Source organism: Balearica regulorum, chromosome 2 (genome assembly GCF_011004875.1).
Source record: "Balearica regulorum gibbericeps isolate bBalReg1 chromosome 2, bBalReg1.pri, whole genome shotgun sequence".
NCBI lineage: Eukaryota > Metazoa > Chordata > Aves > Gruiformes > Gruidae > Balearica > Balearica regulorum.
The window spans coordinates 123,932,450-123,959,713 of record NC_046185.1 but is presented as its reverse complement, the minus strand read 5'-3'; the positions used below and the strand labels follow the sequence as shown (position 1 = coordinate 123,959,713).

At 39.7% G+C, this 27,264-nt stretch overlaps 1 protein-coding gene across 6 annotated transcripts in view; it reads left to right on the top strand.

Annotated features, from left to right (window-relative positions):
• The window catches only part of RBMS3 (RNA binding motif single stranded interacting protein 3), a 715,580-nt gene that overhangs the window by 554,211 nt on the left and 134,105 nt on the right, over nt 1-27,264 (top strand). For all 6 annotated transcript variants that reach the window (XM_075745772.1, XM_075745774.1, XM_075745775.1 and 3 more), the window contains 2 exons: nt 11,053-11,210; nt 21,900-21,979. In XM_075745772.1, coding sequence (XP_075601887.1) covers nt 11,053-11,210; nt 21,900-21,979 — 238 coding nt within the window. The remainder of the gene's footprint in view (nt 1-11,052; nt 11,211-21,899; nt 21,980-27,264) is intronic.

The window sequence follows — 27,264 nt, the reverse complement described above, 5'->3', positions numbered from 1 at the left end:
CCCCAACCTAGAGAAGCTTCTGAAGAGAAACTCATTAAGTTCCTATTGATCTAGAGATAGATGCAATATCGATAATAATTTAACCCCCTGTCCATATGTAGCATTTCAAATATATGTTGTCTTCATTTTGCCAGCAGCTTTGAAAGGAAATATTAAAGGCGAACAATAAATGCACGAAAATCATCAGAAGAGATGCATCCACTTGGGTTTTTGCATCTTTATTAATCTGAATATATTTTTGAAAATATTTTCCAAGCACAGGCCCTGATACTGCCAACTATGACCAATGAAAATTTTGCTGTAGAATTCAATTAGAGAAGGATGATAGAGCAAATACTCTGTCCTTAGGGAGAACAGCTGCTAGAAATAGTGGACAGAAAGTCCTAAGGCCACCCTGGCCAAGTACTGGTTACTGGTGCATGAAAACATCTGTAACTTGTGCCTCTGCCACTTTATTATGACAGGCTGCGGCCACTGGAAAATCAGATAGCAAAGCCCTCCCCTTTGCCACACTCTCGTCATTTAGAAAGTTCCATCACTTCCTTTTCTGAGCTTGAGGAGCAGCGTGCAACCTCTGCTCTAACACCTGGCACAGTCTCCACAAATTACGTAGGAGGGGTTTATCCTGAGATTGATCTGACTGCTTACACCTACCCTTTGAGGAACCCAAGTTTGTTCTCTACAATGCCAGGTTCTGTCTGCACTAAGCGAGTGATATTATGTTATCCTGAGGTAGATTAGGGAGAAAACCATTTATTTCCACTACCATTTGTAATCCTTTCAGTCCAGCATTACTGTCTTGAGAACAGAGGTGTTCTGCTTGAAACGTTGAGGTAAGAAAATAGCACAGCCCAGTCAGCTCTAGGTATCACCAGACCATGGCTTGAGAGTTGCCATCCTGGCAAATGTAGACTAAAAAAGCGAGATCTTCTAGAAATTGTGTAATAATTTTAAATATTTATTCTAGAATCTCCATTGTTTTGTGCACAAATCCTGCTTTTCAGGATCTGTTATCATAATTTTCCAGATTTCAGCTTGTGCGAAGGAGAACTATAGAATTCATAAAAGAGTTTTATATTGTCCGAGTTCCATCTTGTAACTCTTGGTGTTTATGGCAGATGTTTGGGAGTATTATGATTTTAAGTAGAGCAAAAATCATTGTAATTTTCTTTTTTTAGATATTATAACAATTGGACATTTTTGCACTGAATATTTTACATATTAAAATATTGCATTTCAACTAATTAGTGTCACTGGCACTGCAGATCTTTTTTGAAGAACTGAAGTAAGCAGTGCTACTAAACACTTACTATTTGTGTGTATCGTGTTCTTCAAAATGCCAGATAATCACAAGAACCCAAGAGAGCGGGATGTGTTTTGTGCATATTTCTAAGGTATTTTTTAAGAGCACTTTAAGTTAAGCTGTTAATTTAATTTTACTGATTTAGTGCATACGACATTTTAGCTCGAATTAGTTCTCTTTCCTCCATTATTGATAACAGAAGGTTTATACTGTGGCCTGATTTCATGCTATGTCCTCTGTAAAGCAAATAATCTCTGCTGTGACATCTTCTTTCTCTGTATGTGTAAGTATATACATGCACATGTACAAATGCACCCTTTCTGTGGGACAGTATTATGTAAAACACAATTCAGTGAGAATGTGAATAGTAGGAGTTAAATTGCAAGATTCGTTGACTCTGTGCAGGGGCAAAGGACTTGACTCCTGTCTAAGTATCGGTGAGAAAATCCTGAAAAATATACATCAATCAGCATGTCATTAACCCAGCATAGTATAAAGCAAATAAACATACTTGATGCAATATTGTCTAACGTGCAATAGGACACTGTGTCTTAAGTTCACTAGGACACAGTCGGTGACAAATCAAAATGAATAGCTAAGGTGTTCCGCTTAGATTGCAGCTCATCTGGCAAATCAGCCTTTTCCTTCCAGAGGTCATCAGTGAGTTTTAATTTCGGGTTCGTGGCCAGGAGATTATGTAGCATTTTCAGAAATTGTTATAGATGGGTTTCAGGTAATCTGAGGGTAAGTAATTGACTCTTACTTAACAGCAATATAAATAGCCAAACAGTCATTAAAACAGTATGAAAGAGAACAGGGAGGCAACTGAACACCTTCAAAGCTGGAGTGACACAATGATTTTTGCAGAGGTTGAGCTGCCTTTTTGGCTGCAGTGCACTGTGCAAATTGGAAACTGTGGAAATTTGTTTCTAGGAAAACGGAGAAGTAAGGAGTTCTAAAAATCTCACCTCATAGTGGGAGAAGTATGAGAAATAGGTTTCTATATCAGTCTGGTTATGATTGTATTTTATGAAAATAAAAGGAGGTACCATGTATCTTATACAATGCTCCAAAGGCAGCAAGCGTAGCGACTCAAGTCCATATTTGCCACACAAGATGAAGGGCAAATCAAATCACCATTGGCAGATGAAATGCATGATGGAACGTCCTGCGGCAGCTCTGTGCTGGACAGACCAATAACAATTCGGTTCCAGCAATATTTAGCTTTAGCAAATGCTGTGCTGTCCATGAACAAACTTAATTAAAAGAAAGCTGAGTACAGCTTACACAGCACGGCACAGCACTCAGTTTGCACAGTGAGAAGAAATCCTGAGCATATATAAACTGTGAACTCTTGTAAAAGTTCGTGCTTTTAATTAAAACAGTACTTATAAACATTACTTCGCCGTGGAACTGATACAGGTATTTGTGACAAATAATTTCCTACAATACTTTTCTTTTTCTCTTCATAGGTCATGGGGTTTAGGAATTTGCTTGTTTGCAATTTTTTGACAAAATTTGGTATAACAAATTTCATCTTACGCCTTGTTTAAGAAGTAACTGCAAAGAGTGCTTCAGTGATGGCACAGTAAGGCTATCACATCTTTCTTTCCTGATCAGATGATCCCAGGCATAGGGTTCCTAATGGCAGGAGTTCTTTTCTTGGGTTATTATAAAGCTCAGAAGTGCTTAAATTTACTTATGTAAATCACAATACAATGCTTTTGAAGATCATTGGGAAAATGCTTTTTCTTCAAAGTAGCACTTGTGAGTGTTTTCTGTGTTTATGTGCAGAATCACTGTATCTTTTCAGTAAGTGTCCTTGTCGTTGTTAACAGGCATTTGACATGACTTGTTGACAACCAAGCTGATACAGAAAATGCATGCTGCAGTTAAAGTTTTAGATATATTTATAACGTTTGATGGATTGGGCTTAATTATTGTTGTACAATAGTTGCATAATTATGCTGAGGCTGAATGTCCTGCAGTGCTATGGAAAACACACGTTGCTACTAAATTTTGAACCGTGGCAGTGTAAAAGTCAGTTAGGATTGGGTACAGAAAAAAGATAATTTACAAAACATAGTAGATGTATCAGGGTGGAAGAGAGATTTAACATCTCAGGATGTTAAATCTTGACTTACTGTAGTCTTTGGAAGGCCATCAAACACCACACAGATTCTTTTGAAGGTACCTAAGACAAAATAAGCCTCTCTGAATACCCAAATGTCTTCTGCTCTGCAGTACTTGCCCTGTGAAACCATCAGTGTTCAGGCACAGTCTTGGTTGAGGAGATAGCTAGTGCTTCTGGCAGTGCCTGCTGCAAAGAACTTTAGAAGGACTCCTGACAAGGCAGCCAGCATCACATTTACCAGTTTCCTTCTACTGTATCTATTGGATTATCAGTACTTACTGCACTAATAAAATCCATGTAAAGTTTAGGCTTTCTGTACAGTCTTGTAAGCCTTTTGGTGTGCTGCTCAACAAAAGAGTGAAACCAGCCAGGGATCGATAGTTAACTGGCCATTGATTTAGCTGTCTACACTGTTAAAAATGTGCCCACACAAAGGGAAGCAAATAAGCCAGTAAAAAGTCAAAGGCAACCCTGGCAGCTGCACTTGATTCATTCTGTTCACCTCATGTTACTGCGATGATGGCTCAGAATTTGCCGTTAGCAATTCTGCAAGGCTATATGGTCTGGACCATTGCAAATGTTTCTTGTAGGCTTGTTAGTTTGTTCATTCCTTCTTTTTAGGAAAGAAATCATAATGTGAAAAGTCTTTGACAGCAGGGTTACTATCTCTTAATTCAAATCAGTGTATCTTCATTGAGTTGCAGGCACCATGCAGATGTACGCAGACAAGATCCCAGTCCCCAAGCACTGCAGAGAACCCCTCCCTCCTGCCCCCCACTGAGAAGGAGCAAAAGGGTTTCCTGCCATCACTTCCCTGATACCAGGAGGTGGTGGAGTTTGGGGTGACTTTATTTTAACTTTCACACCACTAGCCCATATTCATCCTATCTAACCGTGATTACTAAGTTAGGAGCATCCTGCCATGCTTGGATAGGTCAGTGAAGAGAGAACCTCTTCAAGTGTTACTTGCAGACATTAGGTATTAGATCTGAAGTTAAACAACTGAATTATAAATTCAGTAGCTTACTCTGTCTGAAAACCAGGCATCTTTTAGCTATGTGCAAAAATATGCCACATTAATGTGAAAAAGCAGCAGGAATGAATGAAGAAACAATAGAAAACTAGGAGGGAGGGAATCTCTTAATTCAGATTTTTGGTATGTGAATCCAATCAAATGCATATCAAATCAGCTTTCAAATGAACGTCTATTTCAGATGTCCTGGAAAGTTCTCATAATCTGCAGTACTAAAAAAGTAAATAGTAAATAATGAAGGAACAAGAAGAGATACCGAATGTGAATCTACTGAGAGAAGTATTACATGCTTCCTCTAAATTTCATTTAAGCTCAGTGGCTTGTATAGAATCCAGTTTAGAAATAATCTAATACACTGAAGATGAGACTGATGCTACCATACAACTACAGTTTTCAAAATACTGAGCAAACACAGGAAAATTAATGACATGGCATATAAATGTTTCCATATAAATGATCTGGTTTCATATAAATGGTTCCACATAAATGACTTTTTCCATAAAAAGCGTAACTATTTTTATGTTAAGGGGAGAGAGAAGTTCAACCCAGATCTTTAAAGGAGAGAAGTAGTTAGGCACAGAGCCTGAAGATCTTGGCAGTGGCCATTAGGCAGAGATGGACTAGTTTGGGAAAAATACTAATTGAGGGTGATTTGAACCTGGGTCTAAAATGTTCAAAAAGATCTGACCATGCTTCTAAAGGTGAGCGTAATATTGACCTGTGTCAATATTAATATGATGAAGTCTCAATTTATTAAATACAAGAAAAGCATATGATCTATTAATATAAATATTGATTATATCTTTAAAAAGAGGAGTTCAGAATCTCATATCGATCCACATGTAAAGTTATATTCCCAGAATAAGTTTGGAAGATGGAAAAAGGAATCGTTTGAACTAATAATCAGTGCTTAGCTTCCTACAGCAGGCTGCTCTAAGGAGAAATAATTTAGGTTGAATAAAAAGAATTGGTACATAGGATTCCCAAATAAATCAAATGCTCTCGGTTTCCAGTCCTACTGAGATTATGGTGGGGGGGGCGCTGAGTTTCTTTTGGGAAAAAATAATGTAGCCAAAAATTGCCCGCCCCTCCCTACACATGTGCCTTTAAAGAATGTATTACTAAACGTACTACATAAAGAGGCTCAGCCTCGTCTTGCACCAGTAGGAATTGTTCTTTCATGGTTGCTTCCAAAGATTATCTCAAGATGGGAGGGAAAATCCCATCTGAGCATTGTCCTTTCTTTCAAGAGTGGCTGGGAGGGTCCAGCAAAGCAAACAGCAAACTTAAGAGTTGCAGCACGCCCTCGGCTGGGTTTTATCCATTTCAAATGCTGTTGGTGTAGTGCATTTCAAATCCTCTGCATTATGAACTTCTTCTGCCTCCTTGGCACAGGCCTTGGGAGCTGAGTGACTGGCCCAGTTCTTGCTAAAAGGCAGTGACAAAATTTCTGGCTGTTTCCCCAGTGCAACTGCTCCTGACTGCTGAACTCAGAGCCTTGCAGCAGGATGCCTACTGCTGAATGCTGGAAATGCTCTGAGCTAATCGAGAACTTGGTTTCGACCTACTGTTAGTTTGCAGTATTCACAATTTTAAACCTTCCTAGCTGTGGTTTTGGCCAGTTTGGGAGCGTCGGTCTTGTACACCCCCACAGCCAGAATGGCCTAACTACAATGTATGTGTGCAGCTAATGCCCTTGGAACAAGAAGCAACTGAGGTATTTGGGCTACAACGGTGGTGAAACAGGCTGGGGAGGGAGCAAAGGGAGTTGCAAAAAGCCCTGCACTTGTCTGGAGAGGAGCTTCAATTGGCTTAATTTCTTTTTTTTTTTTTTTTTTTTTTTTTTTTTTTGCTGGCCCATTCTGTGGCACTCGGTGTACCCACACAGACTGGCACACAGAAGGACCCCAGAATGAGCTCAGTCTAGGGTGCGAGGCTGTGGCAGTATTTCAGAGCGTTAGGGCTGACTGGATGAGTTCACCCCTGTTTCTCTGGGGCTGCAGTGCAAGTGCAAGCTGTACTTGCAAAATGTGACCCTCCTTGGGCTGGCAAATGCGAGATCTTGGGTAAAATGAACTTCAGCAAGGACAGCCCAGAGCAGGCTTTTGATGGTGTCCTGAGACTACGCTTGCACGTTTGCATGCCTTCAGCATGATGCTTTTGCAGCTGGCACACACAGCAGGCTCCACAGCTGCCTTCCCGCTCCCTTCGAGAAGCAACAACTTGGCCTGGTCTTATACCCATTAATTAGCTGTGTTTGGCACACGGGGTCTGGGAAAGGCAGAGGAGCCATGCCTCTGTGCTGAGGTGAGCCCTCCAGCACTCCTCAGCTGCCCTCTCCTCCTGTGAGCCCCTGGGGCAGCAGACGGCCTGGAGCACCTGGAGGGGCCCTTCTCATCCGTGGCAGATTAAAACAGAGACTGCCGTGCTTTGGGAAGACTGTGTGGAGAGGTGTGTCATTCTCCTGTGGTGCGGGGACGAGCCTGGTGTCTCTGGTGGGGTTTGGAAGGGGAAAGCGGGACAGGGACGGCAGAGCCCAGATGGCGGTGTGGACTCTGCTCGGCCGGTGGCCCCGCTGTAGTGGCTCTAAGTTGGTGGCTGCGGGGTGTCTGAGGCATGGTGCTGTTAGAGGTGTTTGTGGGGAGTGTGTGGTTTTCCGCAACACCACCCCTTCTCTTCCCGTCAAAAATATTGGGGGCGTAAGAGGAAAACACAGTTCTGAAGCGGCTGTGAGTATCATACAAATGACTTTCAGCTCTCTTACTGATGCCTGGTCAGTTTGGGACCGGACACAATAATAAATGGGATTTTAGCACCCAGAGGTGGGAAGTAGCATTTTTTTAACACCTGGTAAAAAAACATAGAAAGAATTAAATGAACCAGAGAGGGCCTGGGCCCCGCTGTGCAGATGCAGACACTCACAGTCCCCACCATTTCTGCAACCTTGGAAGGTGGTCTTTCCCTGAAGACAAACCTGTCACCTAGTTGGGATTATGAAAAGCTAGTCGTTTGCGGGGTACTTGGACTTACTGGTTCTGGTTAGGCTCATCTTGTCAACAAATAGGCACCTTTTGAACAGTAGGACACCTCCCTTCAAACTGAAAAGCTCAGCAGTTACGCTGGGCCAGGGAAGCGAGTAGGTCACACAGGATCTCGGGGAATCTGGGATGAAAAGGCTCAGGCAAAATGAGGAGCACGTTGTCAGCACCGCCATGCCACAGAGGGGATCTCTGCACAGCTGGAAAAGATCACGAGGAGCCCCGGTGCCAAAGGCTGGGGGGAGGCCAAGCCTGAGAAACGGGGGCTCGTGAGGTTAGGCTGCCATGGGGCCTGGCTGCGGGGCGGCAGGGCCGCCCTGCTCCGCACCCCTCCTGTAAAGCCTGCTCGGCTCCAGGCTTTGTTGCTGGTAAGGCGTTTCATCTTGTTTCAGTTTGCGTTGTGAGGTATGGCTTCTGTGGGGTGATATTTCTCTGCAAAGGAAAGGGGTATTTCTCTAAATGTTATATTTGTATAGTAAGGAAAAATAATGTGGATTTTTTTCCTTTCTTAGGAAACAGTGTTCCATTGAGGAGGTAGCATGAGTGGCCTCATCTGTCTCTCTCTGCTTGCAGCTCTTGTTTATCATGTTGATAAAAGATAGGCTTGGTAAATCCTTGTGAGAGAGTGACTATGGCCTGCTAGTCTTTCATTCATCCTCAGAGTGTAGCTAAACTTTCCACGGATATTTAAAACAACGACATTTAATCTCTAACACAGTTAAAAGGCTTACGTGTTCCTACTCCAGAGGCGAGACACATTGGCAGCGGTTCTTATTTATTTTATTTGTTTGCCCCAGCTTGAAAACTGAGTAGTCAAAAGAAAAATTCTCATTTTAATATTCTGCAGGACTGAATTGCTTCAGTGAAAGCAAAGGCTGTTGTGCAGTTACTCATGCATAACTCTGCTTTTTTCATATTAGTCTGTCTTTTGGCTATGGGGGACTCATCTGCATAAGACCATTAGGTTTTTTCCTAAATATTGACAAGGGATGTCAGTCCCTGAGCACTGATTGGTTGATTAATCAAAGTCCTTAACCAATGAATGGGTTGAGGTTTGCATAATAATGTGATTATTTCTGAAGAACTGTGCCTATTGGAATTGCAAAGCTTTCTACTTTGATTTGCTTCTGTAATACCTCTGCTTTAACTGCCTCCATTGCTCATATTTTCAAAGTACTAACAATGAAGATGCTTCCTAACCCCCATATCTTTCCTTTTTTTCTGTGGCCTGGGGCAGGGGGGAAGTAACAAGCCATAAAACTTAAATAGTTTGCACGCAGAAAAGGGGAAAAACGTGGAAAAAAGTAAAGGAGAAGGAAAATGGTTTGGCTTTTTCTTTGGTTTTCCCAAAGCTGAAAGTGTGATCTGAGGCTAATATTCCTCTCTTTTCTTGCCTACCTTCCCTCCAGGACTGTTTGCATGATTTTCCTTGCATTGTCGATACTGTATCAGTTCTGACCTCTCACTAATATCCTTAGGTTATTGGACAGGAACTAGATACCAGATCTGTATGAATGTAGATTGAAGAGAGAGAAGGGAAGATGCCTGGAAAGGGAAAGAATGTTTTTCTAGATTTGGGGTTTGTAGCTTCAATTTGCAGTAAGTTCGCTGTTGGTGTGTGTGTGGTTTTCCTCTCCTCTGCCCCTTACTATAAGGCCTAATAATAACTGGGTATATTTTTATGGACAGCAGCTTGAAAATGTGCCTACTTTGTTCTTTTATTTCTGTTTTGTAAAATAGTGGGGAATTCAACCTGCATGGTAATGTGTTGTTTCGTGGGATAATGGCTCTGGAGATGCAAAGCTAGAATGCACTGGGCATTAAGCAGTATGTCCAAAGGCAAGTGTTCACAGCTCTTGGGTCAGAATCCAAATTATGCAGTAAAACAGTATTGCGCGCCTCTTGATTTTAGACCCTTTGGGGTATCCATTTGCAGCTTTTCTTCTCATCCAAAAGGGCTTAAAGTTCCCTTCACCCTGGGGTAAGGAAAGCTGAAAACTTTCTTTGGTTTCTGATTCTGGTATTTAGCTAAGCGAAACTTTGTTTAGTCATTCTTGTCCCTGCAAAGACAGGGTGCGTGAATCACAGCTTGAAACGATTTCTGCTTCCATTTTTGAGGCCTTGAATGTGCAAGGCAGTGATGGAGCAGACATCTTGGTTCTGTCCTGTCTTCATATATCTTCCAGAAATAGGACGTGTGATTCTTTGTGTTTGACAAGACACATCTGCACCGATTTTAATGGAGTGTAATTTGAAACTAGTTTAGTTAAACCAGAGCAGATGACTGCAGGACTGTGTATAATTTCTTCAGTGTAAGGTTGTGGTGCTGCTGCAAGATTATTAATGTGGTTTTAGGACAGCTCATAGCAAAATAAAAGGTAATACTGTTGTCATATAAATCTCATTGTTGAACAAGTACGAATTAATTCTGCCCGTTAAAATGCGTAATGAAAAAGAATCCAAAAATCTGTCTCATAAGACTTTGTCAGGTAAAGGTATTGTCTGGCTTACTGCACAGCATAAAGATTGTATCTTATATTTTTGGTTATTAAGCATTAGCTGAGATTCTGTAGTCTTGCCTGATCCCAATCAGGCTTGTACTGACAGGTGATCAGATATTATGTAAAGCTCATATCAATGAAAATGGGACCAGAGCCATGAAAATTTGCAAGAGCTTAACTAAATTGATTTAATGTAATCAAGACTTGGTTGTCTGTAGACAAGGTTTTTATTTACTGCTTTAATACTTATTTTCCATATGGCATCTATGCCTCTTTCATGTTTCTTTGCAGTAGTTCGGCAAGCAAGAATAGAAGTTGGAATGGTTGCCAAAATGGAAAGTTTAGCCTAAAAATCAAAAATAGAACAAGAAAGCTGTCTTCAAATTTGTTTTCTCAATTATTCATACTACAGGCTGATATTTTAATTCAGTCTGAGAATAAACATGTGCCCTATCTCAACAGGACCTTAGGTTGAACTGCAATACTCCCCCCTTCCCCCCGCCCAGTTAGCTCTTGTTGCACATTATGTGAACATTATCAACCAACACGTTTCGGGGGCGGGGGGGGAATGGAAAAGATACTGTAGAAAGCGATCCGTGGTTTCAACCAACCTTGCTCATGATGAACAGGTTGAATGGGAAGTCTGCAGGCTGGAAAGCACATCTGTTTAAAACATGTGTTGAGTTTTCTTTCTTTACTTATGTTAACAGTGAGCACATTTGTGGAAATCATGTTTTCTTCACAATCTGTTTGCTAAATTAGGACACAAACCCAAGAACACTTGTGCATGAGAGTAATTTTCTATAAATGAGTAGTGTCACTGAGTTCAGTAAGAGCAGTCACGCACAGAATTAAGCACATGCATGAGGGTTTGCAGAAATTTGGCAAATATGTTGTCATTGTGAACAGATTGCCCATCTTTGCTTCTAATGCAGCTAAATATTCTTGACTTGGTCCTATTTTGAGTAGCCCTTATTGTATGAGCTGTAAGCTATTCTATTGTGCTAAGCCTAACTGAGGATATTTCTCTTATTTTGTCATAGCAACAAGAGCAAGATCCCACAAATCTATACATCTCAAATTTACCCGTTTCCATGGATGAGCAGGAACTGGAGAATATGCTGAAACCCTTTGGACATGTCATTTCCACCAGAATATTAAGAGATGCTAATGGAGTCAGCAGAGGAGTCGGCTTTGCCAGGTGAAACCTTTAGGTTTTTTTGAGTCATGCACATTTTTTTGCTTTGGTCCTTTGCAAATGCTTTCTATTCTGTAACTCTTTAGCCTTATAGCTATGGAAAATGCAGAGCAGCACCTTTATCAGATTGTGTGTCTGTTCTTTCCACCGAGGTGAAGAGTACCAATGCAGAAGGATGTTCGCTTCATTGCTCTAAAAAATAGTTCATTGTATGTATGTTTATGTAAATAAAATTGCTAGGAATAACGATCCAAGCTTGGATAATAATAAATGTCCTACAGCCAAAAGCACACACTTGGTGAAGAAATCGTTCAAACGTTTAGCAAAGATTTTGCAACAGGAAAAAGTAAATTTAGCAGTTAGAAGAGCAAAGGGGAGGAACTGTAGTTGAAGAAACATGACTTCCCTGAAAGCTGCAGGGAACTCAAGCCTGTGAGAAGAGCTTAAGAAGAAATATTTGCATATAACAAGCCCTGTTGAAGTAGTCAGATATTTTAGACAGAATGGGCAACATATTATTACCATGTAGTTCATTGTCAGTACAGATAGACAAGTTTCCATGTTTACTCGCAGGGAATATTTACATAGATTCTCTTCAGCTTGAAACATTTTTAAATCAAATAGTTTTCTTTTGTAAAGCCAAGGAGTAGAGCGCTATATATATAGAAAGATACTGAAAAAGCAAATAAGAAGAGAAATGTACAATTGTGCTGTAAATCAGTCTTCTGCTTCAAAAGAAAAGGAAAAAAATCCCAAGTCATTGTTTCTACAGAATATTCATAACATTGTGCTTTGTAGAGGAGGTGAAATGCCTTAGTCATCTTGCAAATTTCTTTGAAATACACCATATCTGGGTATATCATGGCACTTCTGTTAGTGTCATACCACCACTGAGTGAAACAGGGTACTGGTTGATAAAAAGGTAGCTTGCAAGATAAGTGACATTATAGTGTTACCTTTGTCCTTGATGTGAAAGATCATCATGCGCGAAGAATGTTAAGATAATATTATCTGAATTCAAATGGAAAAAGGCAAAACATTTATGCTGAAAGATGACACACTGTTCCTTTTGCATTCTTGCAGATAATAACATGAATTTTTCTATCTAACTCAATATAGATTAGTGTAACTCACGGATAAGCTTGCATCTTAAAAAAATTGACTTTGTGGAAATGAATTTAATTATGTAACATATTTCAAAAAACCTTTAGTGATCTAACATGGAGGTTGTGTAATTCATCATGCAAACGACAGAGGGGTAAAACCTTTGCTCCATCAAAGCATACAGCAGATCCCCCATTGACTTGAATGAGGCCAGAGTTAATCCAGGAATTTAGAACTGTAGTTGAATGCTGACTCCTGTCTTTGCAGAATTATCAGTACAAGCTTTAATTACATGACCATCTGACCTTCTTTTTGTAATAAAGTGCCATTTGGTATCTTTTTCCTGCGTGTCAATCCAAATAGATGAATTTGTTTAGCTTTGCTTGTAGTCTTGAATGTTTCTTTCTAGTATACCTACAGTGTGAGCACACGGTACAGCTAGGAGATGGCAGCTGTATTTCAGCCCAGATAAGATTTCAGAAGTTCAGATCAGCAACCTGTGTAGCGACCCCAGCTATTATACCTTCCCACTTGGGCCCATTTATCACAGTATATCCTGCCTGCTTGTGGAATGTACCATGCTGCTTAGCATAGATCTTAACTGAGCCACAGGAGAAAAAGTTTAACTTTGCATACACTAAAAAGATGCTGCATCCAGCAATTTTGAAATTTGATGTTTCAAAGTTATTATTTAAGTGCTGTGATGATTAAAAATTACTTTTGATTCTGCTCAATTATGTGAATAGTCAATCTCAAAATAAGTATATTCAAAAAGCAATCGGAAGTAAAGACTTAGGGTAGACAGCTATTGTCAGATTTTTCTCCTAAATCGGTATGATTAGCAGTTTCATAGTACTGCAGGTGGCTACTTAATCATTTATAACCCAGGTAACTTCAAATGTACTTGGATCAAAATTATTTGAGCAATGTCTGGCCACATTAAAGTTCAGCCTCCTTTAAAGTGTGTGTATACAAAGCTAGCTCTCCTTTTTAAGCCATGAAAGTACTTCCTCTCTTTTACGTCCCTCAAAAGCAACTGAACAAATTTTCCTGAAACTTTCCAGAGCATTTCACTGTGGCTTAAACCCAACTGTGCCTTGGTACACCCCAGGGGAGATTTTGAGGAGAAAAGTTATGAGCAAGGGGCCAGAGAAGGGAAGCTTTGGACTCCAGCTGTGGCTCCACAGAAGTCCATCCAATTGAAAGGGGATCATTGCAACTTCTGGATACCCGTCTCTGCCTCACCCCTTGCCCGTGCTTTGTACTTCAAAGCCATGCTACGTGGCTCCAGGTTCTCCATGGGAGCTGGCATTCTTCAGGGCTGGTGGTGCTCCTATTGTTTGGCAATGTGGGTTTCTGCTGACACCAGCAAGCAGAAGCTGGGACTAAACACAGCCTATCATATAGCAGAGAGAGAAATTAGGAGGAGGAGGAGGGGAGAGTAATACTTACTAGAAGTAAGGAATTGGAAAAAGGATGAGAAGCTTTGAGTTCAGTCTGTCATAAGATTGCATGTTGAAAAGGAAATCAAACAGCGTCGTCCTCACACAGGATTTCATCACAAGACTTAAAACTGGAGGTGTTTCTCTTAAATCTCTGCTGCTGGGTGTGGTGGGTTGACCTTGGCTGGACACCAGGTGCCCACCGAGCCGCTCTATCACTCCTCAGCAGGATGGGAGTGGGGGTGGGGGGTGGGGGCGGGAAACCTTATGGGTCAAGGTAAAGGCAGTTTAATAAAGCAAAAGGCCCTGCACGGGAGCAAAGGAAAACCAAAAGATTTATTCTCTACTTCCCATCAGCAGGCAAAGTCCAGCCACTTCCTGGGAAGCAGGGCTTCAGTACACATAGCAGTTGCTCCAGAATTCAAACGTCATAAATAACGAATGCCCCCATTTCCTCCTGCAGTATCTCAGCTTTTCATTGCTGAGCAGATGTCATATGGTATGGAACATCCCTTTGGTCAGTGTGGGTCAGCTGCCCTGGCTGTGTCCCCTCCCAAGATCTTGCCCACCCTCAGCCTGCTGGTGAGGGGGAACGTTGGCGAGAGACAGCCTCGGTGCTGTGCCGGCACTGCTCAGAGTAGCCAAAACCCTGGGGTGTTACCAACACCTTGCTGGCTACCGGTACACAGCACAGCACTGTAGGGCTGCTATGGGGAAAATTAACTCCATCTCAGCCAGACCCAATACACTGTGAGTCACCTAATGACTCCAGCATCCAATCCTTCAATTAAAAAGTGTAGGTGGATTCCGCAGAGCTTAGAACAAAAGCATAGTCCTTCATCCTCAAAAAAAAAAAAAAAAAGCCAAGGAAAAAAAAGCCACAGAAACTGAATTTGAAGACCTTTTTCATTATATAATTTTAAATCTGATCTCTTGTGATTTGAGTTTTGCAAACAAGACATCAGCAGCATTGGTGGCGGTGTGACTAAAAAGCAGATCAGAGGTAGTGAGTAAGTGAGAAGGTCTTTGAGGGAGGCTGGAATTACTGGATAGGAGAAGGTACTGAGAGCACAGAGGGAAATACTTAACTTCATCTTGAAGAAGTGTTTGTGTCCCTTATAAAGAGGTAACTGTATGTACTGGGAGACCTGGCTTTCCACAGGCCCATAAAGCGTGAGCTCCAGATGTTAAGGTGGAAGAAGATAAAGAAGTAACACAATCAAAGTGGAGCCAAAGCAGCGGTGCTGTTTTGCTAAACGAAAGGGGGAATATTTAGAGGGAGATTTCTGAGGATCAGTGATGATGCTACTTTGGAGGCAGAGAAGTGTCAGCAGCACCAGGGAATAGAGAACATCCAAGCAGTGTAAGAATGCATTTGCGAAGAGGGGAAATGCTTTGTTCTTCCTTATTCAAGGGTTTAATTGAAGGCAGTTGAAAAGGTGCTATAAATTTAGCTTGAACAAATCCATCACCTGGGACGGTAGTGCAGGCTTGGATGTTATAAGGATCATTCCTACTTTCAGTCAGAAGAATGATCTGTCACATCCTACATCTTACACAGGAAATCGCTTTATAATTGGATATCTCAGATGAAACTGGAAATCCAAAACATGCCCCCAAGACTTTGTGTGATATCTGTAAAATATTCCAGTGCCTGTGGTGATAAATTTCCATTGAAAGGCCTCCCTGGAAAGGGCTCACACCATTACTGCAGGGTGCTGGGGAGGTCTGTGGGAGAATGTATCTCCGAGACCCTCATGTTTCTATCTGGCATTGCAACCTGGACCAAATTTTGGTAGACTCATTACATCCTGAAGAAAATTGCCAAGCATGGAGCTGCAGTTTCAGGGAGAAGCAAACTCCAGAGAGGGACAGATGGGGCAGGGTCCCAGGACAAATATCAGTGGGACTCTGTAACATGTAAATGGATATGAAACCCTTAAAGGTGAAAAGGGAGGAAGAACGAAAGTTAGGAGCCATCAGATAATTTGGCTGAGCAATTTTCATAATCCCAGCTCGAGGTACCATGAGTTTAATTGAAGAACTCCTTGGGACATAGAAAAGGGGGCAAGGAGGCATTGGGATATACCTTGGGGAGGGACTTGCTGATACCACTGAATCAATGAAATAAAAATTGCATTTTATAACCCCACAGTAAAATACCATTCAAGTATTATTTAAGTATCCTCCCTATAGAATAGTAATATTAATAATACCATACATATGTGTACCATACTCGGCTGAATAGCGGAGCAAGAGTTTTATAGGTACTTTTAAATGATAAAGTGCAAAGAAAGAGTTAGAAACCACTAACTTTTTTATTTTGTTTGCTGTCTTGTAACTTAAAACGACCTTGCAAGATTCACCCCCCAAGCAACATTTTACAACGAAGTCATAAGCCTCTGAAAACAGAAATTTATGATGGAAATGCTGACAGTCAGTCAAGTATTGCACTGCTGGCGGGCACCAGTATAATACTTAACCTGAGACTCTGAAGACAGTAGCATAAATCAGCCTGGGTCTAGGTGGAATGACTCTGTGTTCATACTATTCTTTTCCAGTAACATGAGAAAATTTGTCCAACACAAACTGTCATAAAAGAATGTTATGATACTGTTCCCAGTAAATGACCAAAGTCAAGAGATTCTCAATTAGCTGTGTCTATCATCCTAGAGCAAAAGGAGGAGATACTTCCATCTCTTTGTGACAGAGCTGGGACGTCTGTATTGGGGCATGTACCCATTTTGTTGTTGGGAATTTGGGCTTCATCCTTGTCTTTACCCTACCTTGTTCTTCTGGAAGAGCTTTCAATGGGATGCTTTTCTCTGCCTGCATATGTTTTATTAAACTTACCTCCTGCTTGTCTGTGGTTTATATGTCTTAAATTTAGTCTTTGGAAACAGTATTCGACTCAGCAACTGAAAGGGAGCGACAGAAAATGGGAAACAAGATTTTGAGCCCCCAGAGGATCATTATTCTATTTATAGAAGTTTTGCATGGATTTCAGTAGAAGTGGATGTGTTCCAGTTTCCACTGAAGCAAAATGAGAGAGCCAAGCCTTTAATTTGTATGTTCTTTTCCTCAAAGCAAGCTGTGCATCTTTCAGGGTTTTTCAGGATAACGTAGGTGTCATTTCTTCTGAAACAAAGAGGTTTCTCTATGGAGAGCACAGTAGCTCTGTGCAGAGATACTCACTCAGGCAGCTCAAAATGGTCACCTTGGCATAACGGGTCATGCTGCAAGGTATAGTATGGACCATATCCCCTGAGAGAACAGCCTATCCTGTCCTCACTGGAGTGGCTTCTGCAGATTTTGTATATTCATCTGAGATAGTAAACAACCTCCTGTTGTTCATGCAAACAGGACTGAACATGAAGAATATACAGGCAAGACATGTTGAGAAAAGACAGAATTACAAGTAATGAGGAGAACTTGTCAAAATTAATCTCTCTTTCTAGGCTGTAAATGTCAAAGGGAACAGTTTTCCAGCATAAAATGGATTCAAACCAAAAAGCACAAACATCTTGAAGCAATCTCTTACCAGCTGAAAAGTTGGGGACATAAGATACCTAAGTCAGTTACAGGAGAGAAGAAAATCACAGTTTGCAGCCATATCAGGGTCTTAGAATGCCTGGAATTAAAATAGCAAAATAAGTCAAAGGAATTAGTGAACCTGTTGCCATAGAAGGATGAAGAGTAGAACGTAAAGAGGTGCTAAGAAACCTCATACTAATCAAACATATCTTGTAGCTTTAAAGTATTTAAGATCTGAAGATCATTTTCCCTGACCTCTTTTATATCACAGGCAGTCGAAGTACTCCCAGTTACCTAATATTGAGATAATACTTGTATTTTACTAAAATACAAGTATTATGAAGTGATTTGAAGACATCAACCAAAAAAAAAAAAAAAAAAGCTATGTCTTCTGTCTAATGTGTGCCAGTGGATCATCTTCTTTGCAGTTAAGTATTTCTGCCAAATTTCTCTTTCAAATTTATCTGGTTCTTGTCACAACTTTCTCAGCAAGATTAAAGAACTACTTAGTGCCTAGTTTATTCTCCCCACAAAGGTACTTATGCACTGCTATCAAACTGCCCCTCCACTCATCTTTTTGATATGCTAAAGACATTGAGTTCTCTGGTATGTCTTCTGACTATGGCCTCAGTTCTTTGGACTTCTCTGCTGTATAATATCGCTACTAGCTACCTACTTCCATCTTTGCAAAATGCCTTAAATAGTAAAGAAATATCACCCCCTCCAAGATTTATTATTCCCACTCTTATAAATATAAGAAAACAACAATATTCATATGCTGATCATAATATAGATGTGGTAGTAACAATTTACTCTTTGAATATTTACTCTGGATATTAAAAAAAAAAAATAGGCCTGATGCTCATCTACGTTATTACTATTATTAAGCAAAGTGACTATAGGGTACATGTAAACCAAACCCACATTTTACCAGTAACTGGTAATTACATGGTACTGAATATTTCTCATGTAATAATTACGTAATCATCATGTTATTCTTTGTATATAAATTTTATTTAAGTTGTTTCTTGACGCTGCATCAATCTTTATAATAAGCGTTTGTAAGAGCTTTAGTTTAAAAAAAATTCCTTTTTTTTTTTTTTCATCGTAAAGGTTCCCTATTACTTATAACAACACTTAATGACTACTTTGGAGCCACTATGGTCTGTAGAGAGAATAATATGTATTTTTTAAATGATCTGAAATAAATATTTAATAGCAAGACATGAACATCAAATTATTTGTTGTAATACTTGCTTAAGTACCCCCAATTTTTTTGTTCTTTTGCTAATCATATTGAAATATCTTAAATTTGCAAACTATGGCTAGAAAAAATCATAAAAGCAGTCTTCCTTTTCAGATTTTTTTAAATTCACTTCCTTTCCAATTGGATAGAACATGGACAGTCTAATTACTCGTATTTGGGAACTTTACCACTTAATTTCCAGAACGTGGAGATAAAAAGACACAGGTGAAAAAAAAATTCTCATAGTTTTGTTAGTTTCTTTGGTTTAGATAGTTATCTGTACCTTTAAAAATATCATAAGAATCTGGCCTATGGCTTTGATAATTTTTTTTTCTGCATTTCATTTCCTGATTCAAAATAATACTCAAATGCATTATAATTATCTCCAAATTGCATTTAAATGTGAATTATTATCCAAGATCCTCTTAAGATCAGCACCAAAAACATCCTGTTGAAGGGAATTTGAAAATGATACTTGTGAATGATCTGATCAGCAGCATATTTCAATTACTATGTGAAGCTGATGTCCTCCTCTTTTCAGCAGGAGAGTTGAATATCTGTATCTTTCAACAGAAGGTTTTGAAGCATCTAAGATCCTTGTCTTTTCTCCAGAATATTATCAGTTGTCACATTTTTGTTCTATTAATTATGACTAAAACCCCAACTCTGAAAAATGAATTTAAGAATGCTCTTCCTCCAAGTTTACCTGCACTCCGATGACATTCTTTTGTAGAAAACCTGTCCCCTCGAGGCTAACTTTTAAGATATAACATTTCTGTTAGTGATATTTTTATTAAATGCCAGTCTCAACCAACATTTTGAAACATTTCTATCTCAGATGAGAAGAATAAATTCATGACAAAAAGCATGTTTTGTCCATCTCCTCTGAGTTTCCAAACACATTCTACAATAGAGAAGTGCCACAGCTTTTTGAAGAAAAAGTAGGTAGAGTTTATTAGTGTGGACCTGAGAAAAGTATATTTTTATTGGAGCTCTTCCCAGGTATGGCTGCTTTTTATGGCTACAGCAGATGAAAAGAGGAATCTCTGAATCAATGTGTGCAGACAGGTTCAGCTCATGGGTAGGCGTCTACTATAGATATTGCCACCTAAGTGGTTGATGTTGATCAGAGTTTTAACTAAACTAAAACCAGGGTCTTGTGATGGCAAGTATCAGATAATTTTAGAAATAGATCTACTTGCTCTATTTCTTCCTCTATTTCGTCCTTATTCTTCCCAGTCAGTCAGTGAGCAAATTGTCCTGAAGAACACAGTTTGAAAGAGTTATTTCAGGTATTGTGAAAATTATAATTCATACCGAGGTGGTCCTGGGATGGATGCAGGCCTGATTAGTGAGGGGCTGCCGGGCCCACCTTGGTGTGGCCAGGGGAAAGGTCTACCCGCAGTCACGCATTGCAGAGAGCACGCAGGGTCTCAGGTAGGGGAGACGAGGGATGGATGCAGTTGTTACTCAGCAGCACATCTGAAGGGAACGTGTACAGGCGGCTTTGTCTATTGTGCTGCCTTTTCAAACTGAGTCGATAATGCCAGTGTCAGTTTCAAGTGAAGCGTGTGCCAGATTACAGATAGCTAGCAATGGCATTTGAGAGCCGTTAATTGTGAAACTTGAGAAGAAAATGTGCACATTCTTTTTCAGAGTGCTATTCGAATGATGGCCTTTTTATCCCAGAACACTGTGGGTTTCACTTTTATTCTCTTCCCACATAAAATGCATCAAGTGCACCGAGTCTCTTTCACTTGGCAGCTTATATATTGCATTCTTTGCAGGGACTGCTTTGGCTTGTTAAAATGTGCCCCATGTATTAAAATAAAATTGTCACTGCTGTGTGGTGCAACATAACGTGGTTTGACACTAAGCGCCTGCAGCTACAGAAAACAGACTTTTATTGCATTTATTCTTTCAGAGACAAGAGTCTCTAAAGGCTCAGTGCAGACATTCGCTTAGTTATATCTGAATGAAGCCAAAGTGAACAATCTAAGTTGCTGTCTTTGTGCTTGCACAAATGGCCCAGCCCACATGATATGCAATCATACAACCTGAAAGGGACAAGTTTTAAAGACTCCACCTGAAACAAACTGACAAAAGACTTTGACTTGCTTGGAGAATTAATCAGGCAATTAGGATTTTTTTTTTTTTCTCCATTATTTTCTTTTTCTTAATTCTCTCTGTTGGTTTTTGTTTTTTGGGGTTTTTTTGTTTGGTGTGGTTTTTTGTGGTGGTGGTGTGATCCTTTGAACTCTGGCAAACTTGTACCCCGGACAACTAACTGCTGCTTTAAACTCTATGATGTGAGCTGTGCAGAATGCATGTTTCTTTTTCCCAGAAACATACGACAGGAAGGATGGTGGATAAAGTAATTTTAAAAAGATCTAGACTGGTGAGAAGCAAGTAATATTTATGTCAGTGGAGTTATTTTGCAGAGAGTACCTGGAGGTAAGCGCTAGTGTATTGAAGGGGCACTGAGTCTTTTTTAAACATAATTTTTCTAAGAAAAACAAAAGCAATATGGTGGGGGGTTTTTTGGCTTGATTCTTAGCTTTCCATTTCTCTCTTTCCTCTTTTCAAATGTTCCTATACCCACTCTGTAGCAAAGTCAACTGTTCTCTGGACTAGTGTGCTGGACAAGGATTTAACTAGTAGCTTTGTATTCTTTACAGTTCCTTCAATAATATAAGTACTAGTTCACTGTTAATACTTGAATGTCTCAATGCTGAGAGTTATCTTGGAGTCTTACGAGATGAACAGTAAGGCATTTCACCTGCCAGTAATACATGTAAATTACTGTCTTCACCTGAAACTTGGCTTTGTGTTGTAATAGGCATGTATGCTTTGTCTTTGGTTTTGCTATACAGTCTGTCTTTGCAGGTTATTTTTTTAACCTTGTAATCCTTAATAACTGTTGCTCTGGGTTCTTCTCCAAATCCTGTATTTATTTTTTTTTCATGCCATCTGAAGTTATTTTGATTGCATAAGGAATCTAGAAACACGTCCTTTGCCTTTCCAAGCAGTACATGAGAGCATAAAGAATGTCCTTGTTCAGGGTGATCCCCTGGGCGCCAAAAGGGGACTGTTCATTGACACTGCTGTGGCGCTCACACAGCCGGGAGCGCAGCTGCAGGCTTTGAGGGTGGCAGGTCCTCCTCGCAAGCCACACTGTACCATAATGAGCCCAACCAGTTTCTCTGTAGAAATCAGCAAGAACAGCTTTGAAGATTTCTCTCAGCATCTGTGCTTGTCCTTTTTTTTTAATCTTTTGCTTTTTTGTTTTTGCTGACTGAGCATTTTCATAACAGTCTAGTAACACGTATTGCCTCTACCCCCATCCCGCTCTCTTCTCTTTTCCAGAATGGAGTCTACAGAAAAATGTGAAGTAGTAATTCAACATTTTAATGGCAAATATCTGAAAACCCCACCCGGTCTACCAGGTAAGTCTAGCCATCATTATGAAATTTAAAATTCACTAAAGAGTTTAGAATACAGAAATTCTGGAATTTATGTTAAGAGTGGCTCATATTACTGGCCCTGCTAAGAGGGCATACAACTTTCCTAGTTGAAGCTGATCATTTATGACCCATAGCAACTTCTTCCTTGCCCAGGTTCATATTATTCAAGCATTTATGTCTGAGCAGTAGATTTAAGTACGTATGAAAATCATGTTGTCTTACTGCATCTTTTCCTTTTAAATGCATAGATCATGTGTGGGTTTTTTTCCAATTAGAGCAAAGGCCACATAAGTAAATGCCGGTGCTTTTCCAAAAACCTTGGAATGTAACTAGATCAGCAACTGCATTATGGGTTATAAAATAGCCAGTATTTCAGGTTGTAGTAACTTTGTATTCTTTACAGTTACTAGTTAGTGTAACTACTAGTTACCGAGGATATTTCAAATATCAAGTGATTTTATACCATTTGTGCTTGCTGTAACTTAATGAAATCCTGCCATTTTCTGACAATACCCATAGAATACATTCAGTGGCATGTCCCTGCTACATTGAAAGCCCAGTTCCAGCCAGTATCTTGCTTTTGAAATCTTCGTCTGTCATCTGTGTGGTCATCAGCTGTGCAAAGTTTAGTGATCAGTTACCTGATCACTAAAGTGCTCACTAAAGTGAGTGCTTGACAAGACTTCCCTGAGGCCACAAATCTGCAAAGATTTCTCCCTCAGATTGTCTAAAGAGCTCTGTTAAATGAGCAAGAAATCCTTGCAAGAATTCCATCCTAAGTTACTCTCTTTTCTTTTTTTTCTTCTTTTTTTTTTTTTCTTTGTAACTTCCATTAAACTATTTCCTTTTTTGGTTACTTTCATTAAATTCCTCCTTATTCATTGCCTGGGTCTTTATGCAGAAGATGCACTAAATACTCTAATTAAAAGAGAGCCATCTGCACAGCTACTGTGTACAGTAATTGAATGCTGCAATATACATATAAGTTTTAGTCAGATCACCTTCATGAAAGAGTGTAAAACTTTTAGTACAAGCTGGAAGACTCAATTTTATGGATTTCTTTTCAAAAGTAGTCACTGACAATTTTTCTCAACCCCAACTAATCAAGTACAACACCAACTTTGTGAAGTACAACGGACTTGGGCTGCGTAGTACAATGGGCAAAGCAACATAAGCAGAGACCTTAAACCTTTGGCATGCCTTTCTCTATGCATACATTGGGTCACAGCAGTAATCTGTTTAATATCATAGCAACACCCAATGGAAAGAGTGTGAATAGCAGGGAATTGGTAAGTGCAGCTTTGTCATTATAACTCTGTGTGCCCCATGGTCACATTGCTGAGAGGACACATCATTTGAGCCAGGAATAAAGCAGAATGTTATTATAGTGCCTGTTTGAGACAAAAGGAGCTACATGGTAAAGAATGAAAGCTAGAAGTGGAATTTTTAAAATTTTTTATTTAATTTTTAAGTTAGTCAGGAATATACTGGGTATTCAACAAGAACAATGCAGGACATCAAAATAGGTATCTTGACAAGATAGCATAAATACTTACTTTTGTTCCAAGAGATACACTGAAATTGGATTTTAATGGTTATAACTTTTGCTGCTTTCTCAATTAAAGCACGTGAATCAGTTCTTAGTTTCCTGAAGAAAGTGCCCATGTGGTAAAGTTGTCTAGTATTGTTTTGATCTAATGGCATTTAGTTCCAGGGATGGTCTGGGAAGAGACTATTTTAAGAGTTTTCATCTACCTGAGTGCTGTTCAGATGCAGGTAAATCATAATGCAGCTTGAGGCAAAGCCAGGAAACCAGTAACTGAACTCACTCAACTATGCACTAGATATCTGTATCATTTTGGCCTCCAATTTTGGAGGACAGATTTTGTAGCTCCAAACACATATAATTAGAAGTTAGCATATGGTATTTGAGCCACATAAAAGAGAATATTTGTGCCTCATTATTAGAGTAGGGAACTCTTCAAACCCATATTTAAAAGATTTTTCGTATTCATTCTTCTTCTTAAGAAGCCGGAGAACAAACACGATCACTTGAGCAGTTGAGTCGATTTAAGTCATACTGGTCATTTACCTGTGATCCACTGCAAAACACACTCAGTTCTAGTTTCTTCTTCTTGACGTAGTTTCCTGTTAGAGCTTCTACTCAGTTTATACATCTGTGCTATGAACCTGTATTTAAGCCTCTCGGCAAAGACAAAAGCATCTTGCTTTATTCCCCTCCTGGCAGTTGCTTGTCTTCCTGCATGGAAAAGGAAGGAAAATCAAGTCTCCTAGTGTACTTGGCAAATCACAATCAGAGTCTGAAAATTATCCTCCCAGCATCTCAGTAATTGGCATAGAAAGAAAATAATCTCTGGTTATTGCTGTGACCTCTTTATGGATTTCAGTTAAAAAATGAGGAACTGGAGAACATTAGCGGAAGTATGCAGCACTATCTGTTATTAACCTCTGCTGCTCAAAGACATGATCTTACTGCGAGAGAAAATTAATCAATCCTTTTAGGGTTAAATTAAATTGATTTAGGATTTTCAGCTGGATTTCTTTCAAGCATAGCAGTGAACTGGGAGGGTTTTACATTTTTGTCCACATCTCTCACCCAGTCTCTGATGTTCTGGTTCAGGCTCGCCAGCTAATAAAAGGTTGCATGAGGCCCATCAGGAAAGAAATCAGCCTGGCTGCAGGCCGTTTTGTATTACCCTGGTTCCTGAGGCAGTAGGGTTATGTACCAGACAGATGGTTTTGGCAGCTAGCTTCCATCCATGCTGTCTTCCCCAGTTGTGTACCTGGTGACACAGGGGGATGTATGTGTGTGGGAATACCATGTCTGTAGAATAAAATGTTCACATGTTGTGGGGCGGTTGTGCCCGGTTACCAAGTCACGATGAAGAAGGAGTGGAGTAGGTAGTTTTCACGTGATGCTGAACAACCCATCACAAAGACTGGTCACCATGGCTCTGGCTTTCACAATGAACAAACCGTGGGCCGTGACTTAGTTATATCCTCCCAAAGAGTTACCTCAGACATTCATTTTGAATACACAGCTCTTTCCCAAGTAATGTTTCCTTGGAAAATGAGATGTGAATTTAGTTGGATGTATTTTTTGTTGTTGGAAATACAATAGAAATTACTGTTGTGTACCTGGACATTAGAGCAGTCACACATCTAAGCTGGCCCAGACCAACAATACAGCAGGGAAGGGTAAAGCCGTGCTGCATCTGCAAGGGAAGGAGGGCGCACAGGGCACTCTGGATGCTCTGTATTCTGTTTGTTCCCAAGGCAAAAAGATATCATTCCTTGTTTGACTTTCTAATTTCAACTACTGTCTGTTGTCTCTTAAAAATTGTAGAGCTGAACAGTTGCAGCTCCAGACCACTCTGCTTCAACTCAGTGACAATGTAAAGTTTATCTTCTGGTACTGGAAACATCTTGCTGGTCAGATGTGCGATGTCTAGGTAAACTGAGTAGTATTGTGTCTATGTTAGTGAATTATTCTTGTTAAGGATGCTTCTCTGTCCAGTTCCTTGGCTTCGTTCCATTCCAAAGGGAATTGCTCTACTGTCCTGCTTGCTCAGCTAGTAAGCATTTCATGATGTTCAGTCTTAGATATACAGTGGAAGATAATTGGTTGTCCCATAAATAATTAGTTAATATCTTTGCATTTGTTCCAGACTGAGAAAGTACAGTTGTCTCCAGAAATCTGCAAACTGTCAGTGCTTGGCAGATTCCATGTGAACTTCATAAATATTCTGAGTAGCTTTGAGTGATTATTTTTTTAGGGGGATTTTTGTGTTTGTTTTTGTTTTCCCTTTATTAGCACTGCTTTTCTGAGATAAATAGACCAGCGCCTACCAGGTATATTTTCCTCCTATAGAGAGTGCAGCCCTACATGAAACTAATTGTATAGGCCCCGTATTGCCACTCTGAAAGAGAAATCAGCAAATGAATGTGTCAGAATGTAGCACTGTACGTCTGCATCAAGATTTGAAGAGCACTATTCATGATTAAGGTAGCTCTCCCTCAGTCTTTCAGTGCTGCATCTCTTTTTGTTGGTGAATAGAGAACTTTATATGAAATCCTGCTAATTTATCACATTTTGCAATCACTGAACTCAAGTTAAAATTCCTAGCTTTTCTGTCAGTAACAAATTGATTTCTCTTTGGATGGGCAAGCTTAGGGTACAAGAGTTTTTATTCAGCTCCAAGTATCCTTGGATGTCTTTAAAAAAACTTAATTTTCTCTTTTTGAGTAAATGCAAAGACTTAATGAGTTCTTACTTTTCTCTGTGGAATTTCACTGGAACATGCCTCAATTGCAGTAATTATCCTCTGCTGATACGTCCATTATGCTCCCTCACAGCATTTTCTACTCATTATAGTACTTCCTAAATTTTGTTTGCTTTGTAAATACTTTTGGTTGTCAAAGGACATTGGGCCAATTCCTATCTCAGGGGAAATTTCAAGAAAGCGAGAGACATGAATGCTACAATGCACGGTCAAGAATCTGCCTCTTTCAAAGTAGCTCTGCATGGCTTTTATTGCCAATTTTAATGTCAGGTTACAAATATCTGACAAAAAGAAAGAAGAGGGAAGTACTACTCTTGTGTTAAGAACTCCACAAGTAACAAGAGACTGTGGCATTTTGACTGGCTTTTACTAGAGCAGAAACTCTTCAATAGAAAGAAATTATCTACAACAATACAGATGTATTTGCAAATACCTGGTATCTTGCTTTAATCATTATTGGCCATGCATTTTTCTCTTGAAAAGGGCCCAAGCACTGCGTTTTTACAGAATCATTTCACTAGAATGAATGGATATTTTCTGCCTCTCTCCTTAGTTTAAATATTTCTCTTAGGTCATCTTTTAGATTCTCCAGCCATGGAGAGTAAATTCAAATACTTAATCTTTGCTTCAGAGAAGTAGACTTAGAACATGGGATAATGTATTTAAAGCAATATGTTTTCTAGGAGATTGTGACTAAGATGATCATGAGAAAAGAGGGTTCCAGTTGAGGGTTAACTGTGCAATGGATAGTAGCAACATTTTACACTGTTTTTCTTTCTCTTAGTGGATGAACAAATGATGTCTTGTTTGTCATTACTGATACTGTTAATTTTTTTTTTTAATAGATGAACTTAAAATGTTTTGTTTGGTAAGTTTTTCACCCCTTTTTCTTAGTTTGGTGCTTTATCTTTTTATTTAATTGTCTCAACGTTTGTTGAGTGCTACAGAGAACTTAAACAGAAT